The sequence below is a fragment of the Strix aluco genome, chromosome 7 (genome assembly GCF_031877795.1).
Source record: "Strix aluco isolate bStrAlu1 chromosome 7, bStrAlu1.hap1, whole genome shotgun sequence".
Classification (NCBI taxonomy): domain Eukaryota; kingdom Metazoa; phylum Chordata; class Aves; order Strigiformes; family Strigidae; genus Strix; species Strix aluco.
In genome coordinates, this window is record NC_133937.1 from 41,733,043 (window position 1) to 41,755,722 (window position 22,680).

The 22,680-nt window shown below is 41.9% G+C and overlaps 1 protein-coding gene across 3 annotated transcripts in view; it reads left to right on the forward strand.

Moving 5' to 3' along the window:
• The window catches only part of INPP5A (inositol polyphosphate-5-phosphatase A), a 251,249-nt gene that overhangs the window by 192,449 nt on the left and 36,120 nt on the right, over nucleotides 1-22,680 (forward strand). For all 3 annotated transcript variants that reach the window (XM_074831614.1, XM_074831617.1, XM_074831616.1), the window contains exons 10-11: nucleotides 16,376-16,471; nucleotides 16,807-16,881. In XM_074831614.1, coding sequence (XP_074687715.1) covers nucleotides 16,376-16,471; nucleotides 16,807-16,881 — 171 coding nt within the window. The remainder of the gene's footprint in view (nucleotides 1-16,375; nucleotides 16,472-16,806; nucleotides 16,882-22,680) is intronic.

Here is a 22,680-nt window from a genome sequence, read left to right on the forward strand (position 1 = left end):
AGTAAAACATGTTACAGTTAGTGCAAATCATACTGGTTGCTTAGTTGATATGGTTCTGAAATCACATTGTTACGGACAGTTCAGTACTGCAACATACTACATTATTAATGTAATACTACATTATTAACATTCATCCAGAAAAAATATTTTTAAATGCCATTCAAAACCCTAGTCTGTTTTGATTTTCTCACTCTGAAATATCTGAAGAGAGTCCAAAAGTCTAGATAATGAGTAGTGAGTGTCCACTATGTAGATAAGAGAATTTCTTTCATGTAGGTGTTGAAGGCTTATCAGGTATAACTCTGTCAAGTATTACCCCACTTGTAAATGTCACTGAATAAACCAGCAAGGTTTATTTTTCATTTCTGTCTTTCATTTTTGCAGTTGTAACAAGTGCTGAATTTCATGAGGATGTCAGTATTGGACCCCAGTGAAACGTCTGAGGGCCCTGTTCACATCTGATAGTAGAAAATCCAGAGTTAATGTTTTCCTTGAACGTACTGAAAATCTCTTTAACTGGACATAGTTCTGTATAATTTAAAAAAGGAAAGCTCTGAGCCACCTGTGCCTGGGTCATGTGTCCTGGCCGTTCAGTCAGTAAGTGGAGGTGGAGTGACACTCTTCTCTTCTGCTCTTTGTCCGCTTTCACCATGGCTGCGACTGCAGCGCGATCCGTGTGCGCTCGCGTGCTCATGGCGCGTCTGCTGAAGCAGAGCTTTTGTGGGGTTTCGGCAGAGAGGTGCCTGGACGGGTTGTAGGCAGGAGATGGGCATTCTGCAGAAAGGGCGTTTTTGTTCAGCAGGATGTTGGATTTCTCCTGGATCATCACTGCAGCAGTTTTGTTGTTCCTTCGTTATTCTTACTCTGTCGTCTCTTTTTTTCTCCTTTAGTCAGAAGGGTCATTTGCTATGTTCATTACTTTTAGACATTTATAGCAGGATCAATATTTTACTGTATCTGACCAGGTTTCCATTTAGAAAGTAGAACAAAAAAAATTACACTTTTATTTCATATTCTGTTTCAGAAATAGCAGAGATCTTCTGTATGTAATTCTCCTCTACATGCTAAAAGAAACAGAAAATGCTGTTCACGTGAAGGTTATGAAGCATGCAATAGTCTATCAGTAACAGAGCAGGTTTTAACTAGTAGGACTGGCCAATTTTAATTGTCTGTCTTTAGCCAACGGTCTTTAATATTGGTTTAGAACAAATTGGAGTACCCGTGACATTGCAGAATGCTAAAAGAGGGACAGGTTTGTGCCTGTATTTAGGGGAAAGAAGGGAGGGTTCTGAAAGAAAGCAATGTTCTGAAAAGCTTGTTAGCTTGACATTCATTTCAGGCAAACTAATGGAAAAGTTGTTAGTGAGGAAAAAATTGAAAGATACAATGCAATCGCAAAATATACTTGAACAAGGCAGTTTGTCATGAGATTAACAACTTGGATGAAAATGGTAATGACATGATTGTGTGGCAGAACGAGTCCGTTGGAAACTACCATTGTTTAACTTTGCATGTGGCTGCGCTGGTGCATGCAGGAGCACTGAGGAGTCGGTAGCAGTCGGAACAGTAGGAGACATTGAAGGCAAACAGCTCAACCTCAGCTCCCGTGGCACTGCCATGGCTTACGTCGTTAATGCCTCTTTAGGTATATTTCTTTAAAACTGCAAAGTCGATTTTACATGTGGCTGCAGAGCTGGTTTATTGAAATCCATCAAACGTCTTCACTCTGTGTATTGGAAAAGCATGATCTGGCATGAGAGAAGAGTAAGGCACTCTGTCTTTTTACCAAGACCCTAGGCCAGGTCTGGGTGCCAAAGAGGAATTGCTTTCATAGGTAGCAGTATGGGGTTTGCTGAACCAGGCTTCCCTGGACGTCCATTAAATTTAACTTGAACAGCCCCGGTTCAGAGCGGGTTTCCCAGGTGTTTGTAGTTAGAAGACTGCGATCTCCACGTTCTGCTATGTTAACAGCAGTGTTCCCATTCCTTCATGTCTAAATGATATTTAGAAGCCACTAACAGACAATTTCAGATGAAAAATCATGTGAGAAATTAGCCCCAAGGGTGATTAATAAGAGGTTCTTTTCTTGGAGCGACTGCCAGGGGAATTGGTGAATGTCCCATGTCTTACCGAGAGCTAATGTCTTTCTGAAGATTTGTTTTAGTGAAAGAGGTGCCATTTGCTTCAGTTCAAGACAGAATTGGTGCAAGGAGTGGTCTGTGGTATGTGTGATTAGACTAGACAAATGCATGGTCACTTCTGGCTTGCGTTTTGGGTAGTAATTTCTTAAAGCTTCCTAAGCAAACTTAGATACCTTCTGTCTCAGATCTTCTTCTCATTAAAAATATTTCTACAGTTTCATGCTGGTGAAGGAAGATACCACCACTTCTTTATTTCTTTACCATATGCACCTTGTTAATGCTAATAATTAACAAGTTAAATCTGAACCTGACCACAAACAGCTGATGAAACATTTCTTTTAGTTATCCACTATATTCCTGGTAGAGACAATCAATAGGTAAAATCTATGCAAATATGCAGAGTTCAAGTGAGGGCTATCCTGAACAGGACTTAAGCTATGCACCCGCCTTTGTGCCAAATTTTTCAGGGGTTTTTTTTCTCCTGTAATGAATACATGTATTTTGTGCATTGGAGCATGGCACAGGGCCTTTTGGATGGCAGGCTCTCCAAGAAAGAGGAAGAGGGTTTTAATCACAAAAGCAGAAACTTCAGGCAGAGAAGTGATTCTACACTTCGTTTCATTTGTAAATTGTGCGTATTTGGCTTTTGTGAAACAGAACCCGGGTCCAATTCAGGACAGCGCTTCATAGATTCTTTACGTGGGGCTTTTTGAGTCTGAAATAGTGCACATGAAAAGAGAAGGAGATTGAACATAATTTGTTCCAACAGCTAGTCTAAGATTTTTTCCAATCAAGATTCTTTCAGCATATTCCTCTTTGTTGAGCTATAAGCAGCTTTTAAAATAATAGCATTAGCCTATATTTCAGGCCTTCACTGGGTGTTCCCAGCTGTGGTGATTAGTTACAAGAAACGAGAAATGCATGTATTGTAACCTCTTAATGGATATGGGAGGCTTGTAAACTAAGTTGAGATTTGAGCAATTTGTAGATTTCAAAATGAGCTGTAGAGTTCATTGAAAAAGAAAAATGCATCATTGAAATTCATGATGCCACTTTGGTTTTCTTTGCTGAGATTTATCATTGAAAGCCATATTGCTTTCCCTTTGCCTTTATTTAAAGCTCTTCAATACATTGTTTTTAAGGTCCATTTCTTTTACAAGCTTTTCCTTTCAGCTTGCTCAGGGTATTGGGTCCTATGAACATCTGTTTGTGCCTAAAATCAGCCAGGACCTGGACTGTATCCTGCCTCCCTACTCCCTTTTGTTTCCAGAGGCTATTGTTTCCGATTTCATGCTATCAGAGGGGCTGCATGTTTTCCTGTGTGAAGTTGTCAGAGAGATAAAAGCACAGGAGCAGGGTCACATTTCGAGGGATGGGCATGAAAAATTGGTAAAATGTATCTTGAGGGCCACCCACAAGACTTGCTTGAAGAAATTCAGAAGTAGGGAGTAGAATTATAAATCTAAAATTGTGCAAATTCCCAAGTGGAACAAGTAGTGGTTGAAATAAGTGTTTAACTAACAGAAATCTCTTAGTCAAATTTACACTTACTCCTCTTGGGTAGCTTGAGAGTCTCCAGTTGGACACTGTTAGAAAGGAAATACCATCATCTTCATTCTGGTGCCTGCCCACATCTCCTCAGCACGAGAATGAGATGCCAGCAGACTTAAAGGAAGTGTGTTACACCTTTCAGTCACCAAATACACTGGGAAAAGGGAAACATTAGTGAAGGTGTCCACCTGTCCAGAGTCACCAGTATGATGGAGACCTGCAAAGAATACAATAAGGATGGTGATGATAGAGGGACAAGGACAAATAGTGCAGCTTGATAAACTTAATGAAATACATTTTCCAGGAAGAAAGCATGGTACTAGGCTTGTAACTGTGGCTGTGGTTTACAATGCTCAAAACCATGATTAACCAAAACATTCTTATCCTTTTGTCTCACATGAATTCCAGAAGTGGCACCCTAGTTTTAAAGGATGCAAAATAATTCAGTTGATGGCCAGAGGGAACAACATCTGCAGTTCTGCGTACAGCTGATTCAGGCAGTTTAACAGAGCATCCTCTCACATCTGCGCTAGCACGGCAGCGAGAGGTTACGTGTATTTCTCTGAAAGTACTAAAAAGCCGGAAAAAAGTTCTGTCCGTCCTTAATGTAATATCTGCATAACTAAAGCAATGTCTTGCTAGTTCATATTTCACATGATCTTAACTACTTACATTTAGGTCTTGACGAGATAGAAAATGAAGAAAATTATTTTAATAGTACTGGTTTAGGTCAGTGATTCAGTAAGATGGTTACTTTTATTTTAGGAGCTTGTAATGAGGATTTTGTTAAAGTGCGTGACAAGAAAACAAATGAGATCTGTAAGTTGTATTTTTTTCCATAAGCAACTGATAAGGGATACCAAGGAAGGCATTATCTTGCTGCCATGTAGCTTCTGTGTTAGCAAATGATGTACATGATACAAATCAGTCTAATACCAGAATTTTAAGGGAATGTATTTTTCTTCCTATAGCTTTTTTCCAAAGATTAAATCAAATATTTTTCTTAAAAGCATAAATGATTTGCAATTTAATATGAGAAGCTAAATATACATTCTGGGTCTTGTTGAATGTAGCAACATTTTTGGCTATGGATATTCAGGGGGAGACGCTAATATGCAAATTTTTTTACACTTTTGTAATATAGCAGGAAAAATACTAAACATGTTTTAAAAGTACAGGAATTATTGAATTTGTATCCTTTGTGGTAGTATTTTTAGGGACTAATTTGTTAATAAACAGAGAAAGAAGAAAGCAACACGCTGCAGAGTGTTTCACAGTTCTGTAGGTGAGTTTAAATAAGAGCACCGAGGGAGTATTTTTAAGTAAGACTCTCACCTATTGGCACTCCTGTCTTAGAGCTCAGGGTCGCTTTGGGTCAGACTTCAGGGTTGCGCTGCAGAGCGGCTGGGGAGGCGACGGCCCCTGCCTGCGGGGGGACCTTCCCCGCAGGGTGTGGGGGACCTTCCCCGCAGGGAGTGGGGGGACCTTCCCCGCAGGGTGTGGGCCAGCGCTGCGCTCGCGGGCCCTGCGAGGCTGTTGTGGCACCCGGCGAGGGCTGCCCGAAGGGTCACGCAGGACGCTCTGGGCCCAGATTTGGTGTGTGCCCGCATGCTTCTGCTCAGGGTTGGCAGCAGAGCGTGGACGTCCTCAGGCCAGGCGTATGTGGCGTGTGGGAGGGGGCACCTCTGCAAAAAGTCACCCAAGCACCATTTCAGTTTTGGGGGGCAAACGGTTCCATCCTCACTTGTCAGCATGCGGACCACCACACTTCCATATCTTGCACCACACCAAGTATTATGGCAAGGAATTTTAACTTCTGTGGTGAAGACTGCTGATAGTGTCCATTTCTGGTCTCACAGGTATAAATTCTTTCCGAAATCACAACTTTTTTATACCAGTGTGATTTTTTGGCATACCTGTCTGATTTTGGATGGGTAAAAGAATTTACTTTGTTTAGCTTTATCTCAAAGGGGAAAAGAGCAAAGACTAGAGTAAAAATTAATAGCACATCTTAAAATCCATTACAACATCTCCCTTTTTTCTGAGTAAAAGTAAGTGAAAAAGGCCTCTCTAGAGGAAATAAAGAAGAAGTTATTACAGCTTTCACTTTTTTGTAGAGTATGAAAAAGCTTTCTGTATGTTAAACAGTCTTGTGGACATCTGGCATGATTGGTTTTAATCTGCTGACTAAAAAGTCAGGATTAAATCTTGCTTTACACCTCTTTGTACTGCAGTCAGTAAAGTGACAGAGCTGCTCTGAAACAATGGCACTACTTATTCCACCCAATATGCCATGTGGTAGATCACCCCCTTTTTCAGCACCACTTCTCTGCAAATACAATGAAGCATCTGGTGGGGTTTTCCTGTGTCCAAGATATTTTTTGTGAGTAATTTCACTCAGCCGGTCTGCTTAGCTCTCCCTTGGTGCTACTTTTTGAGACAGGGTTTGCCAAACCCAGTGGCAAGAGGTCAGGAGGCCAAAGTGATGAATTTTTATGTGCCTGTTTCTTGTGTTTCTGCTCAGTCATGATTCTTTGCGCGCTGTACTGCCTCTGAAAGGGAGCCACAGTGAGCAATTTGTCCTCCTGGGCCAGAGAGAATGGGGAGGCAGATGAGTTAAAGTAGCATGTATGACTCCGGACAGAGACGCACACAAATGTTTTCTGATGGCGGAACAGAATACTCCTGTCACTATTCAGCGCGAGAGGGGCTTGGGAGATTTGTAGCCTGTTGGCTTTCGATCAAGTGACAAATGAATTTAACAGCACTTAAAGATACAGCGAAAAGAATAGCACTTCACAAACTATCCACAGCTGTTGGCTTTAAAATGATCTTGCGTTAACACTTTTGAACTTGCGTTTTTCCCTCTCTCTGCATAACTGGGAGCTCTCTGTATTTCTCAGCATGTTTGAATCCTGGTTTGCTTTAAGGAAAAAATTTCCCTCTGTGTTTCAGAAACTCCGTAAAACATGCTTTCTGGTTGTTCGCCCAGTTGGGGCCCCCATCCCTACAGATGGATCATTGGTCCATATGAGCAGGACTACCATGGAAGCCACGTTTCTGGCAGAGCTTTCTGTCCTCTTTCAGTGGTCCTCTGTAACACCCAGTGGTGTCAAATGAGCCAGGATCGGCGTTCCTTGCTGGGTTAAATCCCTCTGGATCCCCAACCAGTGGTGTGAAGTAGCTGTTCCTCCAAACCCTCCTCTCTCTCCAGTCAGCCATGTCGCTCTGGCTGGTCAAGGGCTGCGCTGCAGTTTGTTGTTGGTCAGTGGCTGAGCTTTGGACCCGTTCAGTGGAGGCCATGTCCTGGGGGAGTTCTGAATGTTGCTGTAATGCACAGACCCGTCATTCCCACACCATCGGAAACCACACCAAAGAGGACACAAAGCCACCCTTAACAGGGATGGTGAAGAGAGACAGTAAGTAGAACATGCCACACTTTCCTGCTCTCCACACTGACTATTTACCCCACAACTGTTTTTTATTTATTGCCAGTCTTTTTATTAGGTGTGATGTATGTCACCCACACACTGATCTGTCAACCCATCTTACTGTTTATCAGGGAGAATATAGTAAACCTTGGGTCCCCACCTTGCACAGTATTTTACAAAAATATCCTTCATTCATTTTTTCTGAAAAACGTTTATTTTAATGTGTGAATAAGTGCTTCTGGAAACAGGTGAGCTCCACAATGGTTTGTGTCTTGTTCAAGAAGTGTAAGCCTGGTGGTCAGCAGCATGGGGGACCAGCCCAACCCCACGGCCCAGCTCCTCGGCAGCATGGGAGCCAAAGTGCTGCTGCAGCCAACTGCTTGGAGGCTGCGTGACGGCAGTGGTGGGAGAGGAGGACAGCTCAGCTCTCCCACCTCATGGTTCTCTGAGCTGTTTGAACATAACTAGCTAAAAAGGATTATTTGAACTTACAGGCTGCTGGACTCATATTCCATTTCAAAAGTGAATAAAGGAGCAAACGATGTGGAACCAGACAGGGAGTACATCAATGTGAAATGAATGAGATATGGCAGGGTGAAAAGAGTCAAGTCGGGGAGGCTGAACAAACAGAGAAAGGGGAAAAATACAGTAAGGAAATCGCCCACATGTTGCATCAGCAAGGCATCACCTGATCAGCTGAGTTTTAGTCTCTCATTCCCACCTTGTTCAGGTCAGGAAACCAGGTACAGTGAACTGGAAATTATTTTCCTGTCGCATTTTCTCCCTTAAAAAGTAAAGATAACTTAGAGGAAGGTGTTCTTTTCCCACAGATGGGAAACAGTGGAAGAATATCGACGTCCCTCCCCCCTTGCCGTGCGTACTGTGGTCATCGGACAGGGTGGCGGGTGCACACCCCCCTCACAGCCGTGCCGGGCGCGGGCCTGAGGAGCCGGCAGCCCAGGCCACCCCTGCCTTGTGCCAGTCACTTTCCTCTTCCTGGTCTCAGGTTACCTCTTTGTTTAAGGGACTGTTATGCATGATAGGAAGAAAAAAACACGTTTTGTACTTCTCTATATTTCTCACTTTGTGATTAAAAGTAGCTGGTGTCTGCCTAAAGGCACATAGACTTTAGGTAGGTAAGTGGTTTGATTTCAGAATTGCCCAACACTTCATGTTTTAAAAGTCAGCCTCAATTTTCATTTCTGAGGATAAGGATAGAAGTCAAGTGCAAAAATACTGTTGAACAGTGTTTTGGGTGGGCATCATATATCACATAGATGATAACCTGCAGCTGTAAGTCTACGTTGTGGAAGCCAAAGGTTCACACTCTTTGGAGGCGAGGCCTTGATCCTGAGCTGTGTCACGCCGTTGATTTTGTACAAAACTCCCCATTAATTTAGAGGGCAAATGCCTGAATTTACTCTTTTTGGCAGTGCTGGTTGGTAGAACAAAGTACTGCATGGAAGTGTTTCTGAGGCTTCCTCTTCATTCTGAGTGGGATAACGTGGAAGTTCTGTCCGGCGCAGAGCGCTGTGCTGCAGCCATGGTGCGGCAGTGCACATCTCGCCGGCCCCAACGCTCGGGCAGCTCCCTGGAACCATTCAGAAGAACAAAGCTGACAGACCCCAGTTATTTGGAACCCTGCAATGTCCACTTTGGGAAGTGAGTGAAGAAACACTACAGAATTTTTTTAGGTGTTGCCTTAAATTTTTGCTACTTCTTGTTACTGCTCATGTGTTTCATTTCTTAGAGCTGTTAGAAACCATTAAATATGGAGGTACCAGGAACAATAACACCATCAGCACAGAGGCAAATGTTACCACTCAAAACAAAGGCAATTGCAAGGCACAGAGGAGCAGATGGAGTTCACAGGCTATTTTGCTTTTAAAATGAAAAGAAATAGAAGGTTCTTAGTCTGAAAGTTAGAAAAAAGCAAGCTTAGCTGTAAGGAAAGAAGCTGCCTCTTACTTCATTCCTCCTGAATTTGAGGGAACAGGGGTTTTTACATTTCTCTACAGAAACAGATTTACATCACAGACCCTGTGTACTTCATCAAAGTCTTTGCCTAACAGAAACAATACATATAGTCCTCTGCTTATTCAGCTGGAATGAAAAAGGGTAAGTGCTGTGAAGGTTTCCAACAAGGAATTTTTCAAGCTCGTATTGCTGCTTGGCCAAAGCAGAAAAAATAGTAGAAGAAAAGTAACAGAAGAATGCCTGAATAAATCTCAACAGGTTCACACATGGTGGGACAAGACAACATCTATACCCAAGATATCCATAGGAACAGTTGGACTGTTCCTGTAATTATGGAAAAGCAAATCATCGTCTTTGAAAACTCCCTTAGGACCCTGCTTGACATCAAGTAGTGATGCTAAATGACTGGGGTGGATAGGAGGAGGGAAGGGATTTTTTCTAGCAGACTGCTTCGAAGTTCCAGATCTCCTAGTGGTGTAGGGTTTATCCAGACCTAATCAAAGTCCTGAATGCATTTGAAACTTAGTATCAATGTCAACAAGTGAATTTAAACTGAGAGCTTAAAAAGGCGGCAGGGGAACCCTTTACCTGAAACCTTCACCACTGCCTGCAGAGGCCCTGCAAAGATTTGTGTTCCTGATGCGTGCAGGTGCCAGACAACTCAGGATAAATTGTTTGTGAATCAAGATGTAGATGCTCAGCTGAACTCAGACTTGGAGATCATAGTCAGGAAAACGAATCAAGAGAATCCAAAAAGATGTGGAACCTGACCAGAAGGAGTCAGATAGAGAAAACTAGAAGGTAATCGCCACGCAGATGAATATGTGTGATGGAAAAAGAGGTCTGTCCTGGTTTTTGAATTCTTAGAAAGAGTCTCACCGAGGGGAGACATTAACAGTAATACAAAAAAAAAATTTTTTAGAAGGTCCATTTAACACCAATATTGAAAAATTGTTACAAAATGGGGGACTGTTATATTTGCAAAACTGTGTAGGGCAGAGCACCACAAAGTGTCTAACGAAAGTCTCTTTCTCACTTTGACAAAATGGGGTGTGGGAAGATGCTGTGGGGAAAAATTTAGGATTGTGAGAAACTATTATTTCTTTCTCTCTGGATCGATGTAGGTGAGCAAGTAGTAATTAAAGTTCTGGTATTCAATGGGTACTGATGAAAATTTTAGAATTAAATCATCACATACAACGTAACAGCTAACTGAACAAACTGCTTGGTTTCAGAAGAAAACAGTGTTTAGGGTAGTTAGCCAAAATTAGGAAAGTCGGATTGAAACATCAGAGGTTTATAAATTAAGCACAGTGTCTAAGTAGCTGAGTTAGGTTATGTTGAGCGTCTAATAAGCAGATGGAATTGTATTGCTGCTAAACATGTAACTAATGCCAAGAGTGATTGCATTCAGTTGTCATCAGAAGTGTATGTTCCAGGTGAAAAAGATGCTGGGAGGCAGCTGATAGCCACAATCTAGTGGTCCTGTCTCCTGGGTCAGAGCTGCAATAGCACATTCTTTCCAAGAGTGTAAGGTTGGGCATTCGGCACTTTCTTCCAGATCTGCAACCTTGGAGAATCTTAGTGGCAAAAACCTTTTGGACTTAATTCATATTCTTTTCTGAAGAAGAGAATGAAAAAAGAGAGCCATCATTGCCACCAGCTGTTGGCACAGCAGAAAGCTGCAGAGGCGGGGAGGGCACAGGAGCATGGAGATAGGGTCTTAGTGCTGAGCTTTTTTTGTCACAGATGCTACCCAAGAGGTATTTTGTAGCCAAAATATCCCTTTGCCACAAACCAGCAAAAGGTTCATGCGGTGGAGAGCAGAGTAGAGTACTGCTGCAGGTCTGAGGCAGCTGCTGGCCAAGCGTTCAGAGGTGGTAGAATGGGTGCTGCTGTAAACCACCCGTGGAGTTGAATCAGTCCTAGAAGGAACACAGGCAGCAGCGCCGTGTAGTTTGCATGGATGTGCCGTCAGAAGATGGACCGAACGCGCGCGACACGAGCAGGGCATGGAGGGGGAAGGCGGAACCATGCAGGAGGCTTTTGCTCTCCATCCCGCCCAGCCCCTCCACCATCCCTGCTCCCCTGGACGGCAGCTTACTCTGGGAATATTCAAAGAGAAAGTGATTCCACGTATTGATACTTTAAATGGCTTCTCATTAATACTTTTTAATACTTGTTCTTTATTCAGCTAACATCCGTCTCACTGCTGAGTTAAATTCCTGCTCCTGGAAGCTTATTAGTATTAGGAGCGCAATAACTTCTCTGAGACTTTATTGCTGTTTCCACGCAGTTAAAAGTTAACACAAGTTAACATATAGTCTAAGGGATACTTTTTCAGGTAAAAGTGTCTGTCCTCTCAGATGGGTTTTGATTGCTTTACATTGAGGAATTTAGCTCTGTGATTTCCCTGATTGTTCGCAGCAGCTGGACAAATTCCTTTGCACAGTTGTGAAAAATTAGATAAAATAGGTCGCCATTTCCATGGCAGATAGAGTTTAAAAACCACAATGTTACCTGTCCTGTAGCTCAATGCACAACTTTAATTGACTCAAAGTTAGATTTAACTTTGTTTTTCTCACCTGCAAATTTTATTTCTCTGACATCACATGATTTGCTGAATTTACTGTTAGTATGTTCCCAATACGCAGGAAATCATATCAACCCCTCAGAGGTATGGAGGAGCCCAAACAAGACAGATGTTCCTGTTATTCCCAAAGTAGCAGATCTTTTACCTCAGTGATTGTTTCAAATACAATTTGCATCCACATAATAATAAAAAAGCGTTTGATTATCCTAATTTAATAAGTGTCAGATTGATTTTGGGTTTTGAGCAGCATTTCAGAGGAAGTATTTCACTGTCATGACCAGATGCTATATGTACCTCTGTCTTTTCTGTCCTGCCAGAATCTACAAAGTATGTAACTGGAATAAAATGAAATATCTTAAATTTAATTGATTTGGTTGCTCATGTGCTCAACCTTATTTCAATTTACTCACGTTAGCATTCTTCAGACTCTGCACTTCTCTGCTGGCACTTTTAGCAACAAACACTTCTGTTTTAATCCAGGCGGCTTACTGGAAATTGCAATTGCAACTATTGCTGAACTTTTTTAATTATAAAGACACAGAGAATATATTCTACTTTTTTTTAGAAGAAGAAGAATTCAAAGTAACAGTAAGTCCTAAGAAGAGTATTCAGATCATTGGGAAAAATAATACACATCTTTAGAATCAGTAGACAGAAGAAATAGGAAATTTTGAGTCTGTATGTGCTTGTATACCACATTTAAAAAAAAAAAAAGTTTGGGGTAATTACAAGCATGCTCACACATCAAGAGGTGGACTCAGGAGTCTAAAGGATGTTCAGAAAGCAGAGTGCAAAATCAATGAGAAATCAACAGCAATTTTCAACTGAGCGCTGCTAGCAGGAAGCAGTAGTACAGTTCACAGCTGTTCAGAGTGTTTCCCTATAAACACAATATAAAAAACATATGTTATAGAATACTGTGTGGTTTATGTATATAGCACAATTGTTTTAATGTCTTTATCCCTTTTTACTGTAAGTATGCAGAAATGCAGTCTAAAGCATTTTGATGTGTTGTCTGTATATATGGGAGCAGATGTATTTTGAAGGTTGCATTTATGCTGTAAATCAAAAGGCTTTCAGTTTCTGAGGATTGCAGAGTTCAGAAGAAATTCCAGATTTGTCTCTTGTCTATATAAAAAACTTTTCACATCTAGCTTTGCATGACAGTACATTTTCATTATGTTCCAAGGCAATTATCAGAAAAGTTATTGCTATGTTTTACAATTCAATGCACATAAATTATCACAAAGGGTTATTTAAAAAATACTGTGAAGCATCTACCTGTGTGGACAGTGTATGTAAAAACGGGAATAAGACATGTCTGTGTTTGCTAAGCAAAGGCTGGAAACTCAGTTCTCTCTCAGCTCTGAATGCAGCTCTCCTGCAAACTTTTTAACCAAAACCAGTTTCCAAAGATAAAAGATTTTTTTAAAAAGATAACTTGGGTAGAGTTTTGATACCTGATCTCCCCTCTTCTGACTTTGTAAAAGAGAAACTTTGAGGGAATACCCAAAAAGAAATAGTGTGTTTCCATAGCATTTTGATTTTCTTTACCAGCAACAAAAAATCCCTTCATAAGTAGACTTGTCTAAAAAGGCACATGTTCCCGAAAGTTTTCTGCTTGGGTGACTACGACTTTGTAGAAATTGAAAGGAGGAGGAAAAAAGGAGTGCTCCAGCTTGTATAAGAAATGAACCTTTGCCCAATCACTTTTTGTCTGTGAATAAGGTAACTTTTTGTGTGTGTGAAATTTGAAAGCAATAAGGTATGTGGGTCCTTTCTCTGTATTGGTTCTCAAGAGTCGATCGTGTTTTTTTTTCTTTTAGAGCAGGCCTGAAGTTGTGAGATAAAGCAGCTCAGAAAAAAAAAATGTTCTCAAGCAGATGCCTTTAAGAGACAGAAATCATGAATTTCTTGAATTGCAACCACTCTGGGGGTGGCTACAATGACTTTTTGACAGTGACAGTAACTCTGCCTTGTCTTTTCGAGCCCTTCTTTGGCCCATTCACTCTGGAAAGCTGCTTAAGCGCACTTAAGCGCATTAGCATTTGGATGCTCGGGGACCGTATTGACCCTCATTTGGAAAGTTTAAATGAGTGAAAGATGGAGCGATTTGTTAGGGCTTTAGAAACCAGCTTTAGAGAGCGGCGGGTTTTCCGCTTTGGTTTGTTCGGGTGCTTGTTCTAATCTGGTGCGCTGTTTAAAGGCGACCAGACTGATTTGTGACACATGAGCCCAAAGCGCTATTTTTTTGGGCTTGACCCGATTAGCTGATCTGTGCTTTGAATTTCAATAGCCGGTATCGGAGGAGCGCACTTTGGGAATGGCTCGCTGGTGGATTACCTCACCGGTGCCCGGTACGGACACAGATGGCAGGACGGCAGTTACGTGTCCAAGCAGACAAAAGGGATCCTGCGGTACACGCCGGGGGCGAGGGGAGAGTTAGCAGGTCTGTGATTGAAATGAGTGGTACCAAAAGTGCAGCTTCCCTCAGGTCTGGTGTGCTGCGCCTCCTCCCTCCCTCCCGGGCACAGTCAGCTTTCGCTGGCTACTGCCGGCATCTTCCCTCTCTTCTCCCAAGCCGTTCAAAAATACACCTTAAAATCCTGCAGAACGGATGAAGTTCTCAAAGGGCAGCCTACATTTGTGTCCGTGTGACCAGTACTGCTTTCTCCAGTGAAAACCGTGATTTCACAGACACCTACGACTGCTTTGGTGCCATGAGTGTGCCACGTTCTTTAGGATAAAACCCAGAGTTAGATGTTTGTAATCTATAGACATGACACTGCTGGGGGGGGGGGACAATCAAGAAAAATTTGTTGGGAAAGGACATCAGTTGTTCAGTAAGATGTGGAATCAGCACCTGTTCAGTTCACAGATTTGAGGGAAAAAAATCAGATTTGGATTTTATTTTGACTGAATCCTACTCAAGTTATCCTTCAAAAATGAAATTGCTTAGCTTGTTGCTTCGTGTTTGTACTGTGGCAATATGCGGGGCCTTTATCAGGGATCGTTTTTTAATGTCTTTCTATCAAATGGGGACAAAAGTCCATTGACAGATTGTTTGCATTCTAGCACTGGTAACCTCAGCTGAGATCTGAAATGTTTGGAGGCAGAGGGGTTTTTGTTTAAAGACATGTTTGGCGTGTATTTCTTCAGAAGAAGAAATTCGGAATGGGGAACTGAGAAGTAAGCTGTAGTTTCATGGCATTATGTCTGGTAGATACTGCACTTCTAATAGTGAATCCCAATAGAAGTATTCTACTTGTGAGAGAAAGAAGTATGTAGTAGGATGTGAAATTCTGTTACCCTATTACCACAGAACATATTTATTTTATAAGTGAATATTATGCAAAATGAAAATCTGTTGTCTGGCCATTATGAAAAGGAACAGGCAGAACAGGGAGGTCACCTCTCTGCCTCTTCTTGACTGTTATTTTCTCGAGCACGCGTTTATTAAGAACCTCTAGCACAAGAAGCTTTTTTCCAGAAGGATGGCCTTAGCCAATATCCTCACCCAGGGCTGTGCATGGATCCTGCCAGCAGCTTGTGCACGGGTTGTAACACAGGATGCTGACCTGCCTCCCAGGTGTCGATGCACGTCTTGGCTGGTTTCTCTCTGCCTTCGAGTGATGCTGGGGTTTTCTCAGCTCCCCATCTTCTGCCCTGTGGTTGCCAGCAGCCCAGGCAGATGGGCTGGGGAGGCGTCACGCACCGTCCAGGAGCTTTGCCCAAGCTGGGTAACTACAGAGCGCCTTGCAAAGCCTGCCTGCCCCATAGCAAAGATCTTCTCTATTTCTGCATTTCAAAGCACTTAACAGACTTAAAGCTTCACTAAAAGTATGGGTTCAGTGAATCTAAAGTATGGTTTTAAGTTAAATATATGCCTAACTGCTTTGCTAAAAGCTCCAGATTTTAAACAACCTTTAAACAACCTATTCAGTCTTATTCTCTAGGTCAGCTTTGCCATTGAAACTGGGCCTCAACCAGGCAAATGGCAAATGAATCGAGGTCTGACCCTTCCTTGGAAATTCATACCTCTGTGCCTGATAAAGTGTTGATTTATAATATATTTTAGACACCCAGTCCTCAAAATATCTAGGGATATGATGCTGTCTCTTACTTAAAAGGATGACGTGTGGGGAATTTGCAATCCAGCATGAACTGTGAAATTTATTGTCAGATTGTCTAAGTGTTGCTCGGACTTTTAAATTATACCTGGAACATTGATTTACAAGGCAGAAGTTTTTGCAAACAAGAGCTAACGCACAGAACTGTAGTGCCAGTGTAGTTATCAGCTTTTAAAAATGCAGTACAGAAACTGGTGGGGCTGTGGAGTCGTCAGCTGTAGGAATGGCTTTTGAGGATGTTTACAGTAATGTGTGATACAGTGTCAGACCTGTGAAAGAACCTGTGTGCATGGTAGTAAGTTAAAAGAATATTTGCCTTATCTGGTATTTTCTTAATATTGCCTGTTTCTCTCCAAATGGTAACTCAGTTTATTGGTTTAAATCCATCATGAGTGGAAGCAACTTAAATTAGCAATGCTTTGTATTTTGACCTACAACAAATCGTATTTTCAGGTGAGCCTTGAAGATACGTAGATTGATAAAGTTCAGTTGAATGTGGCCTTATGCTTCATATAAACTAGTTTCCCTTTCTCCCTTTGTGTTTTTTATTAGACGCTATGTGCAAAGGCTACAATGCAGACTATCCGGGCAGCTGACACAAATGAAGTAGTCAAGCTAATATTTCGAGAATCTGATAATGACCGAAAGGTAAACAACTTAATGCCCTCTCTACCCCCTGTGCAAATAGAAACCTTGTTGAATGTTCACTTTCTTGTCTAAAAAGCATGAATATAGTTGTTTCAAACTGATAATTTAAAGGGAGGGGAGGGATATAGATTGTCACACCTAATGCTCAGTTAATTGGATCTTTTTAAGTGATTGCCAGTCAACCACATGGGCAAGCTGACACGGAGCTTTAGGCATGTAGAAATGCCGTGTGGTTTTAAAGGGTTGCATGTCTCTGAAAGGGTCACTTCCAACAGCTGTGTATTAGGTGGCTGAGTCCAAGAGCTTTGCTGACCTTTCTCCTCTATTTTTTTTAGGTTATGCTACAGTTAGAAAAGAAGCTCTTTGACTATTTTAATCAAGATGTATTTAGAGATAACAATGGCACGGCGGTAAGTTCATTGCTAAACACTTTTGAAGGAGTAAGTTGGAAACTCACATACAAATTGCATTTCTCTACCAGCCCTTTACCCTTAACAACCCTCCTCTCTACAGAATGAGAAGAGATAATTCATCTAACACAATAACTGCTCCAAACTCCCTCCTCACTTAGCCACTTATTTTGTTTACAGCTTCTTAACTTTGGCATCTGTTTACCTTCTTTTTCATAGAAAAAAGGGTAAATTAAATATTTGTGACAATTTACTTTTCTTCTCTGTCCTCTGGTCAGCATTTCTTCAAGCATCCTGCTTCTTTACTAGCTCTTGATTGTGCACCATAGTAACTTAGGAAAAGCCCTTAATGCAAAGCTGCTCTGAAAATATCTGGGTCTTCTGAGTGTACAAAGAGTAACAGAAATGAATCAATAGAATGGAAAGGTCAAACCCTGCAGCAGACTGGCAGTGTTGGGCAATCATACGGGGCTTTCTAAGAGGAGAAAGCAGACAGGGAATGCTAACGTTCTAATCTGTAATGAGGATTATGATTTTTCTGTGGAGAATGGCTTTATATCTTCTTTAAGGTGATTTTACTTCAAAGTGTAGCCACCTCATTTTGGAAAATCTCTGTATCAATCACTGCTTGCAGCTTTCTCAATTTCATCTAAGGTTCCCAGGAGTTATGTATCTAAAGGAAAAACTTTAAGCATCCCAAAAAAAATCTCAGTTACGCGCGGCTAAAAATCAGGAATGTGTGTGGTGCACATGGGAGCCCTATTGTGGGTGTCATGGGCCAGACCCTCTGCTTGTAGGAATTGCCCCAACTTCACTGATGCCAGGAGAGCTGCGCCAGCTTGTGTCAGGTCGTGACCTGCCTACGTGTGCGTAAACCAACAGCATTCATATGTTGAATATTCTGAGCTGTGTAAATAGGGCAGGCTACACTAGGCAAAGAAAACCTTCGGAAAACTTTGTGTGTGTCTGTGGAAACTGTGTGTGTCAAAGTCGTTTGTGCAGGCTGACAGGCTAGCCAAGGTTCCCCTTCTTTCGTCAGCCGTTTCCTCAGGGTGACTAAATTTTACCTTCCTTCCTCATGCCCAAAATAAAAGAAGACAAGAGATTCACCTTCTGTGCCTCAGCTTTTTTGAGAACCCCTTGGCGTTTGCCCTAGTCTCCAGCTCTCAGTTTTGCCACACTGTGCCAGTTACATGGTGTGCCTGCTCACACAGCGTAGTGCTACTTTCTGTGTAGGGATGGATGGACACAGGATTCATGACTCTCCCCACTCTCTCTTCTTCTCTCCTGCCTACGGCTTGTTCTCTTGCTGTCCATAGAGAACCGGGCTGTTTGGAGGGCTGTCTGCCAGGATCCAGGGCAAGGAGGACAGCTGAAGCCCTATTACCCTCTGGTTTTAAGTTGACTTACACCTAGGAGGTTAATTCCACATGAGAATCTGAGATCTCACTCGTTTCTTGAGCTCAGAAGAGTTTGATGAGTCAGACTCATGAGGAAAGTGAAGATCTGTTTCTCCTTTCAGCATCTGTGGACATCCATCCTGTTCGTGGGGACTGCTGTCCCTTCTCACAGCGCCTCTTCCACGTGTGGTGTGTCTGCTCACCATATCTGTGGGGGCAACAGACCTTAAAAACATGGTTACTGTGAGATAAGTTGGTTTGGGTTTTTTTTAAATTTACAAGGTGAATGCATCTTTAGGAAATACATAACGTTCCTTTCACTGATGTTTTGCAGTTTGGGGGACATTTAATTCGAAGTAATAACACTAATCCCAGTTCCCGTTTCCGTACTACTCCCATTCCTGTCCCAGATTTTCCTCTATGTCTGTCATTATATTTTAGCTTTTTTTAGAACAACTCAGATGTTTGTCATTTTTATTATTTCCTGGTACATTTCTGAAGCTGAAAACAGCTATTCTTGTTGCTGCCGTTTGCCACATCCTAGTGGTATTTCGGATGACTGCTGGTTGACGTTACATACGTGGACGTGGGGTGTGAAGGCATAGGCAGAATCCCACTTAAGCACATTCCATTTCAAAATCAGCAGTCATTTCATTCATGCATCAAGAAGCGGGAAATCTTCCAGATCAAACATGGAAGGAAAAGATAAACGATATAATGAGCCATTGGAGATAATCTAATCTTCATGGTCTAGTTAAACACGCAGCACCATGATCACTAAAAACAAACTACCTATCTAAAAGGATAAATGTCTCTGTGCCGAATTCAACCCAAAAAATCCATCGCATCCTTCATCAACCGCCGGTCTTGTACCAGCCTGACAGAAATTTAATTCAAGCTGGCTCCTGAAAATAATTATTGTATTTTAAGAGTAGTAATCATTGGTCGGGACATGATTGAATGTGTCCATGCCTATTGACTTTTTCTATGATTTATAGCTTTGTTTAGTCGATATTCCCATCGAAATTGTATAATTAATTATAAGTGGGGCTGTCAGGTCTGCAGGATGGAGTGCCCTGATGAGTATTTGGGAAGATTAAATTTTCCTTAGCTGTACCAATGCAAGGCTTGGGAATTTTCACAGCACTATGGCTGTTGGATAAAGATGTTTTCTGTGTGTTTAGCAACTGCTTTAGCTCAAAATCCATTGATTTTTCTGAGGGTATTTTTTTTTATCAGTGTGGTGTCTCTTCAGTAACATTGGAATGTGTACAGATGTGACAAGACCTGACAAATATTTATTATCAACAGGCTACTTTATCATTGTCCATACACAGTTATTCCTTCTTTTTTACATTGTAATCAACAAAAGGAATCTTAAAATATACTTATAAAAATGAGTATTTTTTAATGAAAAATCTGATATAGATACAAATTATCTGCTCAACAGAAATTCAGTTTGAAATGCATACAGTAATTTGTCAGGTTTAATTTTTCCAAACTAATCTGTATCTTATCCAGGCTTACCTGTAGTTTATTCCAAAGTTAGCTTAACAATTACCTATATGTATTACCTCGAAGTGCAGTGAGCATTCTGTATCATTTTATTTCAGCAAGTAACACACAGATTTATCCAGCTGTGTAGCGATAAAGAGAAAACCAGCTATTTGAAAATAGCCGTAGCAATAATGTGAAACTGTCTTAATAGTTAATTCCTACGCTCTGAATGTACATCAGAGTTCCAGTCCATCAGATGGAGCCGGGTGCAGCTCCGTCACTACAGCAGAATGACCGTGTCGGGGTGCTGGGGAGGGGTGTTACAGAGGGGCAGTGAGGAAGGTGGGACAAGAAGGGGTACAACGTGTAGTTTCACCTTAGTGTCAGGTGGATTCCAGTTTAAGTTGTTGCCTTTGAATTAGGAAAAGCTTAACACCGCTGGCCCTGACGGTAGAATATAGCCAGGCTGTGCCATGCAGCTCCGTGGTGTCCTCCTGCCCCACAGAGCTGCCCGTGAGCAGTGGGCAGAGGATGGCTGAGGCCTCTCTGGCCGGAGCAGGCTGCTCGCACCCCTCAGGAGGCGGCAGCGCCGGTGGGGAGCCATGGCCATGTCCCCGCCACCCGCCTCGTGCTCCTGCCCCTCACTGCCCACAGAGCCCAGCAGCCCCTGCGCTGGGGGGTCTCGGGGAGCGCCCAGGGGAGGCTGGGCTGCCCGAGGGGGTCTGCAGTGCTGCCCGCTCCTCCTGGCCTGACGCTGGCTCGCTGGTATATTACTCACACAAAACCTGATCGTGCCTTTGGATTTGCCAGCTCTTGAGTGATAAAATCCATCATGCCGGTGCTTTCAGGAGAGTAGCAGTGTGCAGGGACTTGTTGAATAAATCTACACTTTTACTGTATTTTTTTTCAAGTTCCTTGATCATTTATGATAAATGAGGCTACAAGTGGTTTCTTTTCAAAATATCTTGTGTTTAGGAGTTACCTGTTAATTTCAAAACAATCAAAAGAAAAGCAAGCCAGGGATAATTATTTAACAAAAAAGTTACCATCATGCTCTTGATTTGTACAAAAGAACCACAAGCTAAATGCAATTTCTTCAGTAGTCACTTAAATAAATATATAGTAAGAATGTAAAAGCTCTTAATGACTACTGAGGAATGATTTAATCATTAGGAGTCATTTTATAATCTTTAACCACAATCAGAAATGAGAAATGGTGCATACATTCCTCTCTTTCTTATGAACTGTACTAAAGAATCAATCCAGATAGAAACTAATGTGCTGTCCTTAAGATTTTGACCTCAACTACATAATAAAAGTAATCAGGGAGTTAATTGTCTTAAGAGTTGAACCTGATGTTATTCCTGGTACAGTCATAATCCCTTGTCCGTGGACGCTCATGGAAGCTGGTGGCTGGTTCCACAGCGGCTCCCTCACCGAGGCGTGGTCAGGGCAGCCCTCCGGCTCGGCGGCCCCCCGGCCGCTGCTGTGCGGCCGCAGGAGGGGTTAGACCGAGTGGTGGGTAGTCAGTGGTTCCAATGATGTTGCCAAGATTCATTCCAAAACAGATTCAAGATAGTTACGCAGAAAAGCCCGATGATCTCCAACCTAGATACTCATGAAATGGAAGTGGTTCCATTTCCTACTTTAATTGTTATTATAATGGGAAGAAAATTAGCAAAGAGCTTCAACGTTGCTGTCAGTGGTCCATCCGCAGTCCTCTTGCTGCAGAGAACAACCAGTAAACTTCTCTGGAGAGCACAGTCCTATTCAATTTCTGTGTTTTGAACAGTGAAATCCACCTTCAGGGGTAGATTCCCTTTACTCTGTGTGTCTGTTTAGTTTCAGCTGATGTGTTATGAGAAGAAAACTATAATGTGCTGTAAAAATGGATTGAGTTATAAAGATCTTTTCTCCCTATGCCAAGTAATGATTTAAAGTGATCTGTTATCATGCTAATTAACTTAGAGGTGTTATTACAAAGAATTCAATTATGAGTATTTGTGGGTTTTTTAATATTCCCAGGAAATCCTGATATTATATGCAAATTGAGAAGAAAGGTTTAGTCCATGAGGGATCTTTATTAAGCTTTTTGTGAGAATATGTGTGCTCATGAAGGTTAAGGATCTGAAATCACTAAAAATGTATTAATCAGCAGACAAGATATAGCACAATGCACTCTTCCCAATGGCCTTGGCTCTGACCCTTTTAAAGATAATGGGAATACTGTCCACTAAGAACTAGATTAGGACGATCAAGTGCATTTCATCAGGGTTTGACTTGAACCATGATCCCAGAGGTGAAAAGGCAGAGGTTTATCCACTGAGCCAACCAGCCCCTGTCCAGATAAAATCTTGAATATGATGTATAAGGGCAAATTAGGATAGAGGAAGGAAATTGATTGCTTGGGACCATTGTTACCTAGGACTGGTTGTAAGGAAATCCTGTGCATCCTGAAACTGCCTCTTTGATTTAAGGTGGTCATCTGAGGTGCCCGATTTTCATAAAGTACCAGTAGGAGAATGGCTTCGTGTGCTATTCCTTTCCTCAAAAACAGTATTCCTGTGCTTGGAATTGCATTTGCTTAGGTTAGTGGTAGTTTATATGCCATTGGATACACTGCAAAAAGAGTAATGACAGAGACAGGAAATATTAGCAATGAATTGTTCTCACTAGCAAACATAAATGTAAAGCCAGATTGCAAGCAGAAGTCAATCCAGATGTGCTGGGTTAGCTATTTACTGCCAGCTTCACGTTCCAAATAAATTAATTATTCTGGTGTAGAATTTGCCCATATTGCAAAGTTACAAATATTATTTGGTGGCCTTTTGTCCCCCTACCCTGTCCTACACAGCTATTGTAAGCCCTAAGGCTAATTCAGGTGCACTGTGCTGTGTTTATT